Source organism: Hypanus sabinus, unplaced genomic scaffold, assembly GCF_030144855.1.
Source record: "Hypanus sabinus isolate sHypSab1 unplaced genomic scaffold, sHypSab1.hap1 scaffold_188, whole genome shotgun sequence".
In the NCBI taxonomy this organism is placed as follows: domain Eukaryota; kingdom Metazoa; phylum Chordata; class Chondrichthyes; order Myliobatiformes; family Dasyatidae; genus Hypanus; species Hypanus sabinus.
In genome coordinates this window covers 73,555-90,153 of record NW_026779970.1, presented here as the reverse complement: position 1 = coordinate 90,153, position 16,599 = coordinate 73,555, and the positions used below count along the sequence as shown (strand labels likewise).

Sequence of the window (16,599 nt, the reverse complement as noted above, 5' to 3'; positions counted from 1 at the left end):
CCGTGTTGTTGAGGGGGAAGGCCACAGGGCTGTTTCACCCCTTTCCCCTTCCTGGCAGTGACCCAGTTTTCTCTGTTCTGCATCTTGGGTGTAACTCGTTCTCTGCATGTCCTACCTAGTGCCCATTGTTCCTGTCTTGAACAGTGGAGGAATATTTATTAACCTCCATCCTCCGGCACCTCACCCATGATTAAGGGAGTTTTAAATGCCTTTGCCAGTGATCCTGCAATTTGTGCACTGGCAGATGAACGCTTAGATTGTAATAACCCCTCCAAGCACCGTTTCTGCCCATTATGGTGAGTAGAGTGAACATCAGCAAAATGTATTCTGATGGCTTCCACTGCTTGAGTATTTCATTTCGCGCATGACTGCCATGGCAATGCACCCTTAAAGGGAGTCATCATTGTGCTCCCAAGCTATGTTCTACAGAATGCTTACAGGCCTGGTGGAAATGTTTCGATTCTTATGCATGTGATTTTCCTCACCATTAACATGAAGCCAACATGAGTGAGGGTTGAGTGTCATATGGATTGAAGAGGATGTACTTTTCTTACAAAGCAACTGTCCACTGTGTATCTCTGATGGCCAGGCACACTTTGAGGTTAATAAATTAATATCTGCAGTTGATATATAATTAACAAACTTAAATCATTACAAGTTGATGTATAATTTACAAGTTGAAGATAAGATAAAAGGAACTCTGACCTTCAGTGCCTTTGCCTCTTCCCTCAAGCCAGATTGTGGGCCGTGTCCCATTCTCTGCCTCAACCTGGAGCTTTTGTATCCACAAAAGCCATGTGAGTGAGATTAAGGGTGTATTTTGAGTGAATGGATAGAGACCAAAGGCATGAGATAGAACTGTCTGGGTAAGAAATGTTTAAATCATTATGCATGTGGTTTTACTTTGCTCATCATTAACATCGAGTCAACATGAGTGACTGTTGAGAGTGCTATGGCTGGGTGAAGCGTACCATTTGACGGAGGAGCGTGATGTGTAAAAGGCAGGGATGTCTGCGAGTTGAGTGTCTGTGATTGATACTCTGAGAAGGCATAGTGAGGGCTTTGAATGAAGTGCTCATTGGAAAGTAATTGATATTTCAGTTGCATTCATATTACCTCCAGCTGCTCAGATGAATCAGCACTGAATCAGCGAGTGTGACATGCTTTTGCTGTAGATGACAGTGGCACACACTGCCTTCACATGACTTAGTTGTCAACTTAACTACTGCTTATACGACATTTTGGGTAGGTTTTAATTGTAAGTCCCAGTCACGGATTCTCTCATTCTGAGTCATTTTTCTTTATTCTCCTTCTTCCAAGAGAGTTATAAACTGTTGAGAATATGCACAAATTGCAGGTCCCTGGAAATCCCAAAAATTGTAAGTTGTTTGCTTTGGGCGAAAGGCCACTTAAACAAGTGTTTTACAAAGTCAAAGCCTAGTCTGTTGTCATATGCACACTGCAGGTGTGCTCAGCTGCAATGGAAAAGCTTAATTGCAGCAGCTTCACAGGCACACAACATTGCATAAACAGCATTCACAATAAAGCCATAAACTAGATGTACAACAAGCTTTACAAGAAAGGACACAGAACAAAGAAAGTGCAAAGTGATCGGACTAGCCATAGAGTTGCTGAACTGATTAGGGTTGTGTCAGTTGTTTCAAGAATTGAAGGGAAGTGACTGTTCTTGAACTTGTCAGTGTGGGACTTCGGGCTTCTGTACCACCTGTCCAGTGGTAGCTACAAGATGATGGCCTGACTCGAATGAAGGGATCTTTGATGATGGTTGTTGCCTTCTTGAGGCAGCGTTTCCTGCAGGTACTGCCGATCATGGGGATGGACGTGCCTGTGGTGTGTTGGGCACTTCACCAAGTTAATCACTTTTACCACTCCTCCCTGCAGCTACATAAGTGTCTCCTCATTTGATTTGCCATCGCAGACCATGATGCAACCATAAGCCTCCATTTTTGTCACGTCCGTGTGCCTAAGAGTCTCTTAAATGTTCCTTAAATGCGAATAAAATCCTGCAGAAGTTTGTTAAGATTGTTTGGTGATAAGCCAAACCTCCTTAACCTAAGAAAGTAAAAGCTGGTGTGCCCTCCTTGTGATTGCATCTATATGCTGGGCCCAGGACATAGTGTTTTTTTTTGTATTAATTTATTTTTAAAAAAAGAGAAACTTTATTCATAATAAAAAAAACATACAAGCGTAAACCATGCAATGCATTTTCAATCTTTACATTCATATCAATGGTTTGTGTGCTGTTCTGTTTCATTCCTGCACATCAGTAGCATTGCTGCCACTCATGGCCCTGTGTAGTGGTATACAACTGCTACAATAATTGAGGGGCTTCCTCACCCAACCCACCCCTACTTCTCCAGTAGGAAAGGAACCCTACACTGTGGTCCTTCCTCACCGAGCCCTTGTGGGTGACTGCACTAAGCATCAGTACGCCCCTCAGCACATACTCCAGCCTGACATGTGGCAGTCGGCAGCATTCCTCCGTGGACATCTCAGTGTGCTAGCAGACTCATCTACTTTTGGGTCGGCCAAAGGGCGTCTTTTTCCAAGTTGGTGATGTGCCGGCAGTATTTGATGGTTATCTGTGTGTGTGAGCCTGCAAACAGCCTGTAGACAAGAGAGCCCTCTGTCATTCAGCTGGTTGGGATTAAGCACAACACGGGCCTTTGCATCTTTCTCTGCATTCCCACAGTCTGCAAAGAGGTGAGCTACCATCTCCTCCCCACTACAAGCAGTGCACAGTGGGAGTGGTGTCCTGGTGTACAGGAAGGATTGCTCTAGGAGGGACCCTCTCACTGCCAGCCAGGCAGTGTCTGGTGCATATTGGTGAGGTCAGCCAGATGGTCTGGGCATTCTGCTTAGGAACCACCCCGTGGTGTCCATTGAGTCCTTCTACTTCAGTGTCTTCAGGGCATTCCGTGCTGAACACTGCCTGATGGACCTGTGGTCAAAGGTGTTGGTAAATGTAAAATGCCTCTGAATCAGAAACAGGATTTAATATCACTGCTATAAGTTGTGAAGTTTGTTAACTTAGTGACAGCAGTGCAATGCTTGATAAATAAAGAAATAAAAACAGAATTACAGTAATTATATAAAGAGTGAGGTAGTGTTCACTGGTTCAATGTCCATTTAAAAATCGGGTGTCAGAGGGGAAAAAGCTGTTCTTGAATTGCTGAATTCGGCTTCATTAATTGCCTTTGGGCTTCTGTACCTCCTTTCTGATGATAACAATGAGAAGGGGCCTGGGATGGTGGGGTTTTCAAAGATGGGCACTGCCTTCCTGAGGCAGCAATCCTTGAAAATATCAGATTCAGAATCAGGTTTATTATCATTGGTATGTGACATGAGATGTGTAAACTTAGCAGAAGCAGTTCAATGCAATACATAATATAGAAGAAAAAATAAATAAAATTAAAATGACAATAATAATACATAAGTAAATAAATTACGGTGTACATATATTGAATAGATTAAAAAAATGTACAAACATCAGAAAACTGTATATTTTTTTAAAAAGGTAGTGTCCAAGCATTCAATGCCCATTTAGAAATCAGATGGCAGAGGGGAAGAAGCTGTTCCTGAATCCTACCTGATGGTAACAGTGAGAAAAGGGCATGCCCTGGGTGCTGGAGGCCCGTAATAATAGAAGCTGCTTTTCTGAGACACTTCTCCCTGGAGATGTCCTGGGTACTTTGTCTGCAAGTCCCCAGGGTGAATCAGGAAGAGAGTTGGAAGAGAGACTTACAACCCTCTGCAGCTTCTTCCGGTCCTGTGCAGTAGCAACCTGCCCCCCCCCCCCCCCCATACCAGACAGTGATGCCACCAGTCAGAATGCTCTCCACGGTACATCTATAGAAGTATTTTAGTATATTTGTTGACATGCCAAACCTCTTCAAACTCCTAATGAAGTATAGCCACTCTTGCTTTCTTTATAACTACATCTACATGTTCAGAGATCTTGACACCCAGGAATTTGAAACTGCTCTCTCTCTCTACTTCTGATCCCTCTATGTAGATTGGTATATATTCCTTCATCTTACCCTTCCTGAAGTCCACAATCTGCTCTTTCTTCTTACTGAAGTTGAATGCCAGGTTGTTGCTGCGGCACCACTCCACTAGTTGGCAAATTTCACTCCTGTACGCCCTTTCATCACCACCTGAGATTCTACCAACAATGGCTGTATCGTCAGAAAATTTATAGATGATATATTCACAGTCATGTGTATATAGAGAGTAGAGCAGTGGGCTAAGCACACACCCCTGAGTTGCGCCAGTGTTGTTGAGGAGGAGATGTTATCACCAATCCTCACAAATTGTGGTCTTCCAGTTAGGAAGTTGAGGATCCAATTGCAAAGGGATGGTACAGAGGCCCAGGTTCTGCAACTTCTCAGTCAGGATTGAGGGAATCATGGTATTAAATGCTGAGCTATAGTTTATGAACACCATCCTGATTGAGGTGTTTGTGTTGTCCAGGTGGTCTAAAGCCATGTGAAGAGCCATTGAGATTGCATCTGCCGTTGACCTATTGTGGTGATAGGCAAATTGTAATGGGTCCAGGTCCTTGCTGAGGCAGGAGTTCAGTCTAGTCATGACCAAATTTTATCACTGTCGATGTGAGTGCTACTGGGCATTAGTCACTTAGGCAGCTTACATTATTCTTCTTAGACACTGGTATCATTGTTGCCTTTTTGAAGCAAGTGGGAACTTCCACCTGTAGCAGCAGTGAGAGGTTGAAAATGTCCTTGAATACTCCCGCTAGTTGGTTGCACAGCTTTTCAGAGCCTTACCAGGTACTCCATTGGGACCTTCTGCCTTGCGAGGGTTCACTCTCTTTAAAGACAGTCTAACATTGGCCTCTGAGACAGAGATCGCAGGGTCATCAGGTGCAGCAGGGATCTTCACAGCTGTAGTTGTGTTCTCCCTTTCAAAGCATGCATAGAAGGCATTGATTTCAATGAAGCATCACTGCCATTCATGCTATCTTAGATAGTATGGAGGCTAGTACCCATGATGGAGCTGACTAATTTTACAAGTTTCTGCAACTTCGATCCTGTGCAGTAGCCCATAACCAACACCCTCCGCCCCCCCCCCCCCCCACCACCAGATGCGACGTAGCCAGTCAGAATGCTCTCCACGGTACATCTGTAGAAGTTTTCAAGTGTTTTAGGTGACAAACCAAACCTTCTCAAACTCAAACTCCAAATAAAATATAGCCGCTGTCTTGCCTTCTTTGTAGCTGCATCAATTTGTTGCATTCAGGTGAAGTCCTCAGAAATATTGACACCCAGGAACATGAAATTGCACACTCTCTCCATTTCTGATCCCTCTTTGAGGATTGGTTTGTGTTCCTTTCTGAATTGATCAAGATAAATTGGAGCAGATTGTATTCCAATTTTCCTAGAACATATTAATAATTTTAAGCCAACTTCACCAAGTTACTGCTGTAAATAAATGAACAAAAGATAATTTTTTTATTTTTAAAGAATGTTTCCTTTTTAGACATTGGTTATCCTGTTGGTGGTAGACTTTCCATACATCAGCATGAAAATAAGTTTGTGAGTAAGCTGAGAAACAAGAGTATCTGCTTTTTGAAGTTAGTACAATTTGCTTTGGAATTGCTGTACCCAATGGTGAGTCTTTATCTAACTGACTCACTGCATGGATTGTGATTTAACGTATTGTGCTCTGCATAATTTGATCTGTTTGATGATGGCAATTCACTTACTATCGTTATCAGTGTCCCATTCTTGTAACCAAAGCTGAAATGGTAATGAAGGAAAATCTTCCTAGAAGCTTGTGCCTTTCTGATAATTATGGGATAGTCGCTTGATCTTGCGCACCTCAAGGTCTGTTCATTTTAATTTGAAGTTTATTATTTTTTTAATTGTAACAGTTTTAAGAATCCAGGTTTACTCTGGCAGCTATTGGGAGAGAATTATAATTTCAAGTTGCATTAATAGTTGAAGATAAAATGAAAGCAGTAAAGAATGATCATACCTATGGAAATACAAAGTCAGCTTTAAGTTACCTCAATTTACTACTTGGCTTACGCTATAGATCCAGAAATTAGTGGTATTTGCTATTAGATACTGTACATTAACCTTTCGGTATTCTACCAAGCGGTAGTACTGACGTCAGTCTGGCCAATGTCACTCTTTGCACTGTGACAATCATTTTGGTATCTAGTTATGATGTGAGTTACATTGCACACTTCCAGAATTTCTCCCTCACATCTCGATCTTTCTGTGGTTTTTGTCTAAGCACCTCCTTCTAGATGAAGCTAAAGGTCCCTTCGGTGATGAATTCCTACACAGAGATTAAGAACCTATGGAAAATTGTTCAGTAGTTAGACCATAAGATAAAGGATCAGAAGTAGGCCATTCAGCCCATCGACTCTGCTCCGCCATTCAGTCATGGGCTGATCCAATTCTTCGAGTCATCCCCACTCCCCTGCCTTCTCCCCATACCCTTTGATGCCCTGGCTAATCAAAAACCTGTCTATCTCTGTCTTAAATGCACCCAATGACTTGGCCTCCACAGCTGCTCGTGGCAACAAATTCCACAGATTCACCACCCTCTGACAAAAGTAATTTCTCTGCATCTCAGTTCGAAATGGATGTCCTTCAATCCTGAAGTCGTGCCCTCTTGTTCTAGAATCCCCTACCATGGGAAATAACTTTGCTATATCTAAACTGTTCAGAGCTTTTAATATTCTGAATGTTTCTATGAGATTCCCCCTCATTCTTCTGAACACCAGGGAATACAGCCCAAGAGCTACCAGACGTTTCTCATACAGTAACCCTTTCATTCCTGGAATCATTCTCGTGAATCTTCTTTGAAACCTCTCCAATGTCAGTATAGCCTTTCTGAAGTAAGGATCCCAAAACTGCACACAATACTCTACAAGTGTGGTCTCACGAGTACTTTATAGAACCTCAACATCACATTTCTGCTCTTATATTCTATACCTCTGGAAATGAATGCCAACATCACATTTGCCTTCTTCACCACTGACTCAACCTGGAGATTAACCTTTAGGGCATCTTGCACAAAGACTCCCAAGTCCCTTAGCATCTCTACATTTTGAATATTCTCCCCATCTAAATAATAGTCTTCCTGTTTATTTCTTTCACAAAGTGCATGACCATACACTTTCCAACAATGTATTTCATTTGCCACTTCTTTGCCCATTCTCCTAAACTATCCAAGTCTCTCTGCAGGCTCTCTGTTTCCTTCACACTACCTGCCCCTCCACCTATCTTTGTATTGTCGGCAAATTTAGCCACAAATCCATTAATACCGTAGTCCAATCATTGACATACATTGAAAAAGCAGCGGTCCCAAGACTGACCCCTGTGGAACTCCACTGGTAACCGGCAGCCAGCCAGAATAAGATCCCTTTATTCCCACTCTTCGTTTTCTGCCGATCAGCCAATGCTCCACCCACACTAGTAACTTCCCTGTAATTCCATGGGCTGTTATCTTGTTAAGCAGCCTCATATGTGCAGCGCCTTGTCAAAGACCTTCCAAAAATCCAAGTACACCACGTCTCCTACACCTCCTTTGTCAACCCTGCTTGTAATTTCCTCAAAGAATTGCAATAGGTTAGCCAGGCAGGGTTTTCCTTTCAGGAAACCATGCTGGCTTTGGCCTGTCTTGTCATGTGCCTCCAGGTGCACCGTAATCTCATCCCTAACTATTGATTCCAACAACTTCCCAACCACAGGTCTATAGTTTCCTTTCTGCTGCCTCCCACCTATTCTTAAGTAGCGAAGTAACATTTGCAATTTTCCAGTCATCTGGTACAATGCCAGAATCTATTGATTTTTGAAAGATCATCATTAATGCCTCTGCAATCTCTCCAGCTACTCCCTTTGGAACCCAAGGGTGCATTCCATCAGGTCCAGGAGATTTATCCACCCTCAGACCATTAAGCTTCCTGAGCAAATTCTCAGTTGTAATTTTCACTGCACAAACTTCACTTCCCTGACAGTCTTGTATGTCCAGTATACTGCAGATGTGTTCCACTGTGAAGACTGATGCAAAATACTCATTCAGTTCCTCTGCCATCTTTGCATCTCTCATTACAATATCTCCAGCGTCATTTTGTATTGGTCCTATATCTACTTCGACTCTCTTTTACCCTTTATGTACTTAAAAAAAAGCTTTTAGTATCTTCTTTGATATCAGTCACCAGCTTCTCCTTCAGAATGACCTTCTTAGTTTCCTTCTGCAAGTTTTTAAAAGTTCTCCAATCCTCTACCTTCCTACTAACTCTGACTTCACTTGTCAGCCATGGTAGTATCCTCCTTCCCTTTGAAAATTTCTTCTTATTTGGAATATATCTGTCTTGCGCCTCATTTTTCACAGAAACTCCAGCCATTGCTGCTCTGCTGCCTTTCCTGCAAATGTCCCTTTCCAATCAACTTCGGCCAGTTCCCTTCTCATGCAATTGTAATTTCCTTTATTCCACTGAAATACCAACACATTGGATTTTAATTTTTCCTTCAATGTGAACTCGGTCATATTGTGATCACTATTCTCTAAGAGTTCATTAACCTTAAGCTCTTTTACCACCTCCGGATCATTGCACAACACCCAATCTAGCACAGCCGATCCCCTAGTGGGCTCAACCACAAGCTGTTCTAAAAAGCCATCCCTTAGACATTCTACAAATTCACTCTCTTGAGGTCCAGTACTGGCCTGGTTTTCCCAATCCACTTTCATGTTAAAATCCCCAACGATTATCATGGCATTGCCCTTCTGACATGCCTTTTCTATCTCCTACTGTAATTTGTAATCCACATCCTGGCTGCTGTTTGGATGCCTGTATACAACTGCCTTTAGGGTCTTTTACCCTTACCATCTCTTAACCCATGGAGACTCTACCCCTTCCAATCCTATGTCATCTCTTTCCAATTATTTAATATTATTTCTTATACACAGGGTCACACCACCCCCTCTGCCTACTAACCTATCTTTCCGATACACTGTACGTCCTTGGACGTTCAGCTCCCAATGGCAGCCACCCTTTAGCCAAATTTCAGAGATGGCCACAATGTCATATTTGCAAATCTGTAGCTGAATTTCAGGATTGTCCATTTTATTCCTTTTGCTGTGTGCATTCAAATACAACACTCTCAGTCCAGTGTTCGTTTTTTTTTAACTGCACCATGCCTCTTTTGCCCTTTAGCTCATGCCACTGGCTTTGATTAAGCCTAATCTCCTGCCTGATCTTTCTATAATCTCTGTTGCATGCTATCTTTGATTTATTTCTGTTTTCCCCTTCCTCAGCCCTATCACTCCGGTTCCCATTCCCGTGCTGAATTAGTTTGAACCCTCCCTAACAGCTCTATTAAATGTGCCTGCTAGGATATTGGACCTCTTTGGGTTCAGGTGTAACCTGGCCTTTTTGTACAGGTCGTACCTCCTCCAGAAGAGGCCCCAGTGATCCAGGAATCTAAATCCCTGCCCCCTACCCCAGTCTCTCAGCCACACATTAATATGTCTGATCATGATATTCTTGCACTCGCTAGCACGTGGCACAGGCAGCAGTCCTGAGATTACTACCCTAGAGGTCCTAGCTTTCAGATTCCTACCTATCGCCCTGAATTCTCTCTTCAGGACCTCCTCCCTTTTTCTACCCCTGGCACCCGGGAGGCAACACATCATGTGGGTATCTCTATCAGGCTGACATTTCCTAGTTGAACCACTGATAGTCAAAAGGCTCTGAGTATCTTTTTGTTCAGGAATTTCAATATATGTCATGTTATTAAGTTTGGAAAATAGGTAAAAATGACATTTTCGGCATTAAATACTTAAAGTTTGATTTCCAAGGCTTTTAAACATGATGCCAAAAATGGCACTTTTAAATATTTCCTAGTCCCAAATTTGACCATCATTGGTTCGACTATTGGACAGTTTTCTTTACAATTCACTAAGTTCAGGTCATTTGAAGAAACTGCAAAATTGATTAAATATGAAGACAGTGTAACACGAGACAATCTGTTTTGGAAGTGTTGCAGTGGATTAATGTGGACAATCTTGAAATGTACTTGATTGATTTGCAAAGCAGCTCAGTTTTGGGCAAAATTTTGTCAGCCTGTTGAATTAAGAGCTGCACTAGAAAATATTGAAAGAGATTGGTTAGTGACTGGATCAAAACATAAAAATCCAGATTCTGAAACTCTGGAAATCCATTCCTGAAACTTTTAACTCTCAGAGAGATCTTGCAGTGGCCACATTACCAGTATTTCCATTGACATATCACGTGAGTCATTGTTTTCAGTGATGAAATTGGTCAAGTGTAATTATAGCCGTAAACCTAGTGGTGAAAGAAATACAATGGACATTACTCTCAAAATAATGAAATACAAACTAGTTATAGAATATTGGTCATCACTAGTGCAGCAGCAAAAGTCTTAGTGAGAGAAAAATGTCTTTATTTTCCATTTCTTGATCTTTTATGAATATGTACCAAAGCTTATAATTTTATTTTTGAATTTATTATGCTATATATGTGGTATAATAGCAAAACTTTTAGACAATTTTCAATAAAGAAAACATAAATTGAAAATTTTTCAATTTTAAAAATAATTTTACGTATTAATAGTTTTTGAGCATGTTTTCTAAAATGCTTTATTTATTTCAATCTGCCTCTGTTGTAATTTTATTCTTAGTAAAACAACGAATACATATAAATAGACAACAGGACTCCTTTCTCCTTTAAAAAATTGCTGTAGTTGCAAATTCATTAATCTATGATCATCTTTGCTGAAAACTCCCATTGTATGCAAGGCAACGTTTTAGATTATCACCACTTTGAGTACTTGCTCTCAAAAAGGTTCACTACACCTGACCTATATTTTAAGGCACTAATTAAAACAATGTGTCGTGACTGCTGACTCATTCAGACTGATTCCCACTGTATACAGATTACAGACAAATTACAGGTCGTTGACCCAATCAAAGGTGGTGACAAATTAGCACATAGGAGCGAGATTGAAAATCTGCCTCAGCAATACCATGACAACAACCTCTCTCCTAATGTTAGCAAGACCAAGGAGCTGATTATTGACTTCAGGAGATCCATGAGCCAGTTCTCACTGCGGGGGATCAGAGGTGGAGCAGTTTAACAATTTTAAATTCCTCCATGTTAGCGTTTTAGAGGAAATGTCCTGGGTCCAGCACACAAGTGCAATTATGCAAAAAGCACAGCAGAGCCTCATCTTCCTGAGAGTTTGCGAAGATTCGGCATGACATATAAAACTCTGAAAAACTTCTGTGGATGTGTGGTGGAGAGTACATTGACTGGTTGTATTGGAGCCTAATATGGAAACACCAATGCCCTTGAATGGAAAAAGTAATGGGTATGGCCGAGTCCATCACGGGTTAAGCTCTCGCCATCATTGAGCACATATACACAGCAGAATGCAGCATCTATCTTCAGGGACCCCCACCACCCTGCTCATGCTCTCATCCTGTTGCTTCAGCAAGATGAAGGCACAGGAGCCTCAGGTCTCACCACCACCAGGTTCAAGAAGAGTTATTACCTCTCAGCCATTGGGTTTTTGAACCAGTGAGGCTAACTTCACTTGCCCCGTCTCTGAACTATTCCCACAACCTATGGACCATAATGATGGATGCTTCACTCCCAGATGAACTCAACTCCTTTTATGCATGTTTTGAAAGGGGGAATGAAACTACAGCTATGAGGATACCTGTAGTTCCTCAGGTGTGAGTCTGTGATTCCTGCCTTGCTGACTGAAGTCAGAATGTCCTTTAGGAGGTGAACCCTTGCAAGGCAACTTGGTGTACCCTTGTAGGGCTCTGAAAACCTGTGACAACCAACTGGCAGATGTGTTCAGAGACATTTCACTACAGTCAGAAGTTCCCACCTGCTTCAAAAGGGCAACAGTCATACCACTGCCCAAGAAAAGCAAGGTGAGCTGCCTTAACGATGATTGTCCAGTAGCACTCACATCTACAGTAATGAAGTAATGAAGAGGTTAGTTATGGCTAGAATCAACTTCTGCCTAAGTAAGGACCAGGACTCACTGCAATTCGCCTACTATCACCACAAAAGGTTTACAGTAGATGTGATCTCATTGGCTCTTCACTCCTGTAGCCCTCTCATACAGGATTGGAGATTCTACCAACAATGGTTGTATCATTAGCAAATTTGGATCATCTGTACAATGCTAATACTTAAGCTAGGCAATTATTTATTGACTAAACCTCAGCATTTAAGACAATCATTCGTACAGCTCGGTTCAAAAAGCTCCAAAGCCTGGGCTTCTGTACCTCCCTCTGCAACTGGATCCTTGACTTCCTCACCAGGAGACCACAGTCTGTGCAAATCAGGACTGACATCTCCACCTCACTGATAATCAACACTGGCGCACCTCAGGGATGTGTGCTTAGCCCATTTCTTTACTCTCTCTATACCTATGACTGTGTGGCTAGGCACAGTGCAAATGCCATCTATAAATTTGATGATGACACAGCTATATTTGGCAAGCTTTTAAATGGTGATGAGAAGGCATACAAGAGTGAGATAGATCAGCTGGTTGAGTGCTGTTGTAGCAACAACCTTGCACTCAACATCAGTAAGACCAAAGTATTGATTGTGAACTTCAGAAAGGGTAAGATGAGGGAATATACACCAGTCCTCATTGAGGGATCAGAATTGGAAGGGTGAGCAATTTCAAGTTCCTACGTGTCAGTACCTCTAAGACTATATCCTGGTCCCAACATAACAATACAGTTATAAAGAAGGCAAGGCAGTGGTGATATTTCATTGGGAGTTTGAGGAGATTTGGTGTGGCACCAAAGCCAAGTGCAAATTCCTGCAGATGTACCGTGGAGAGCATTCACACGGCGGCATCACTGTCCAGTATAGAGCAGGGGCCTCTGCAGAGGTTCAAAATAAACTGCAGAAAGTTATGAACTCAGGTCAGCTCCATCACGGGCACCAGCCTCCCCAACGTCCAAGACATTTTCAAGGAGCAATGTCTCATTCAGGACCCTCACCACCCAAGGCGTGCCTTTTTCCTCATTGCTGCCATCAGGAAGGAGGTACAGGAACCTGGAGGCACACACTCAACAATTCAGAAATAGCTTCTTCCCTTCTACCATCCAATTTTCCAATTTCCAAATGGATATTGAACTTGAGTAATACCTCACTCCTTTTTTTTTACTCTTTTTGCATGATTTATTTAATTTAATTAAAAAAAATATACTTACTGTGATTTAGTTTTTATTATTATGTTTTGCAATGTACTGCTGCGGCACAACAATAAATTTCATGACATACGGCGGTGATATTAAACCTGATTCTGATTCTGGACTTCTTTTTGAGGATTCTTCATCACACGTTCTCTATTTATTGCTAATTTGTACATACTGTTATTTCTTTTTTCTTTGATATTTGTACCGTTCGCTGTCTTTTGTACATTGGTTGTTTGTCCACCCTGCTAGGTGTGATCTTTCATTGATTCTATTATGGTTCTTTGATTTACTGAGTATGCCCGCAAGAAAACAAATCTCAGGATTGTACGTGCTGACATGTATGTACTTTGATAATAAATTTACTTTGAACACTAAATGAAGGAAGGATTCTTTTTAAACTGTTTTGAATTGTATCCTGTTTGTGAGTTGCAATTATTCAATGGGGATGCATTGGTAAATATTTATATTTAATTTTGGTTTAAGATTGCGCAGGCGAAGCACAGTGACGACATGCTGGCAGCAAGCACAACTATTACCTACTTTATTATTCACACTTTCTCTTGGAAATGATCACTGCAATCAATAGCCTGTAACTTCCCTTTTGGAGCTGAGTTTTTGAACTGCCTGTAGAACCTGGCATTTTTGCAGTGTGAACTCAAGTCTCGCATGTGCAGGACGATTGTGGTGTGGTGTGTATGGGGTGAATTGAGGCAGGGTGGCCCAGGTCAAAGGGCCAGGAATGACCTGCTGTTTGGCCACTTTAAGCACCATGCCAGATTGAAAAAGTCAGAGTCTTGGGGCTGGAGGAGAGGAATGGTCCGGTGTCTAGCTCGCTGCTCTGTGAGGTTTCCTCGCCTCAGTGCTGAACTGAGGCTGCGGCCTACAAATAACAGGCTCCTGGATTGGCTGTGACTGGCTTTGTGGCTGTGGACTCACTTTTGTGAACTTCAGTTCTCAAAGTTATTTGCTTACTTTTATTGCTTGCATGATTTGGGTTTTTTTTTTGCACATTGGGTGTTTGACAGTCTTACCTTTTTAATGGGTTCTATTGGGTTTCTTTGTTTTGTGACTGCCTGTAAGGAGACGAATCTCAAGGTTGTATATAGTATACATACTTTGATCATAAGTGCATTTTGAACTTTGAACTTTAATTGCCCAGATTTAATTATTTTGAGTAAGAATAATTGTCTTTGGTGATGGTGATAGATAACCACTCTGATGTTGGTTGTCCTTTGTACGCCCCTTTCCATCTTCAGTTCCATTGACTTGGGGATGAGAGCATGATATAGAAAACCCAGCATAGTGCTAACTAGAAAAGATATTTTAGAAAATGCTTTCACTTTATGAGGGATCTTTTTAAAATCTCAGCATTTATCAGGAGATATCAGGGGTAAGTTTTTATGCGGAGGGTGGTGAGTGCGTGGAATGGGCTGCCAGCGACGGTGGTGGAGGCAGATACAATAGGGTCTTTTAAGAGACTCTTGGCCAGGTATATGGAGCTCAGAAAAATAGAGGGCTATGGGTGACCCTAGGTAATTTCTCAGGTAAGGACATGTTCGGCACAGATTTGTGGGCTGAAAGGGGCCTGTATTGTGCTGTAGGTTTTCTATGTTTAATGTAAAATATATGGCATTTGAGAATATTAGAGCAATAGATGTCTCTGGGTCTGCATTCAGTGGAATTCAAAAGAATAAGGATGACTTCAGTGAAACCCATCGCATGGTGAGAGGCCTTGATAGAGGGGATATTTAAAATGGTGGGAGAGTCTAAGGCCAGGGGACACAGCCTCAGAAATAGAAGGGTGTGCTTTTAGAATGGAGATGAGGAGGAATTTCTTTAGCCAGATGTGGAGGCCAAGCCTTTATGTACATTTAATGCAGAGACTGATAAATTCTTGATTAGCAGGGCATGAAGGGATATGGGGAGAAGGCAGAAAATTGAGGCTGAGAGGAAAATTGGATCAGCCATGATGAAATGGTGGAGCAGACTTGATGGGCCAAATGGCCTAGTTCTTCTCCTATATCTTGTGGTCAAATTGAAATATATACACAGATCAGTGCTCTGTACATTTAGGTTTTCACAACCATAAATCTAAAGCAATTCATTATATAGGTGTGTATCAGTTCTTTCAGCATGTTACTGAACACTTTTTAATATTAAAATGTTGAAATCATTTAGTTTCAATTCTTCGTTTGATTTTTGTTCATTTGAGACTATTTTTATTCCAGGAACATAGTGCCACTCAGAAATCACATTGTACGCAAGTGGACAAGCTGGTGGCGCAGCATGACAAGGAGAAATTAACCCAAGAAAAGAACTTAGAAAAGGCAATCAAGAAAAAGGGGTAAGGAGCTTAATGAAATGATATTCTTCAGTAAGTGCGTACACGACACAGAAGATATCTTGTACTTATGTAACCAAGCAGCTCTGCATTTTATATGCTGAGGGAAGCAGCTGAAGTGAAGAAGAACAGGGCACATGCTATTTATGAATTTAATCCAAAGGATTATCTCCCAGATGCTGCAGCAACTGTTAAGGATTGAATATAGCATGGAGAACTTAGAGCAGTTTCGTGCATTTTATCTCTCCAGCTGCTTACTATGCCCTCTATTCAGATTAATCTGAAACAGTCCTGCATTGCCCATAAACAGCAGACCCTTTGAAAAGTGCCAGCAGCATATTGGTCTTGATAGCATGCAAGATACCCGTCGGGAAGAAACTAATGAAACCATGCTGCCGTGGTTAGATAGAGAGAAGTGGAAATTATTTTTTAAGAAGCATAAACACAGTTGCAGCAAATGATCTACAATGCAGACTCTGTGGAACATCTGAAAGAATAATCCCATTTAGAGTTTTATCTCATGCTGTGATTTTGATGGAAGTTATTTGCATATCTTTGGCCTGTGCTTAAGATTTCTGGGGAAAAGTATATTGCACCATTTGTGTTAACTGATGCATTAGAAGTGATCTTATACTTGGTCATGGTATACAAAATGTATGCTGAGCTAGAACTGGGATGTTGGCTTAGCTCAAACAGGATTCTTTTCAGTATGAGACCATCGTAATTTATATAATCTGTTGAATTATTTTATTTAGATTTCTGTTGGATGTTTGTATTAATATACAGAATATGGATAAACAAAGTCTTCCATATCCTCAGGTTAACAGCAATTTTACATGAGTATAGGTCGTAACTGCTTTAGGTGGTATTTTCATCCAGATTTCAACAAAGTTGTTCAGGTATTATGATTTTCCATTCACCTGTTCAATCAGTAGTAAAGTACAAGTGCAGCTGCCCCGCACGCCCCCACCCAGAACATCCCTGATCTTACCTTTGTCCAACCTAAG

The 16,599-nt window shown here is 41.5% G+C and overlaps 1 protein-coding gene across 6 annotated transcripts in view; it reads left to right on the top strand.

The window, feature by feature from the left end:
* LOC132387457 (1-phosphatidylinositol 4,5-bisphosphate phosphodiesterase beta-4-like) overlaps positions 1-16,599 on the top strand; it is a 536,307-nt gene that overhangs the window by 448,844 nt on the left and 70,864 nt on the right. For all 6 annotated transcript variants that reach the window (XM_059959817.1, XM_059959814.1, XM_059959818.1 and 3 more), the window contains one exon: positions 15,480-15,595. In XM_059959817.1, coding sequence (XP_059815800.1) covers positions 15,480-15,595 — 116 coding nt within the window. The remainder of the gene's footprint in view (positions 1-15,479; positions 15,596-16,599) is intronic.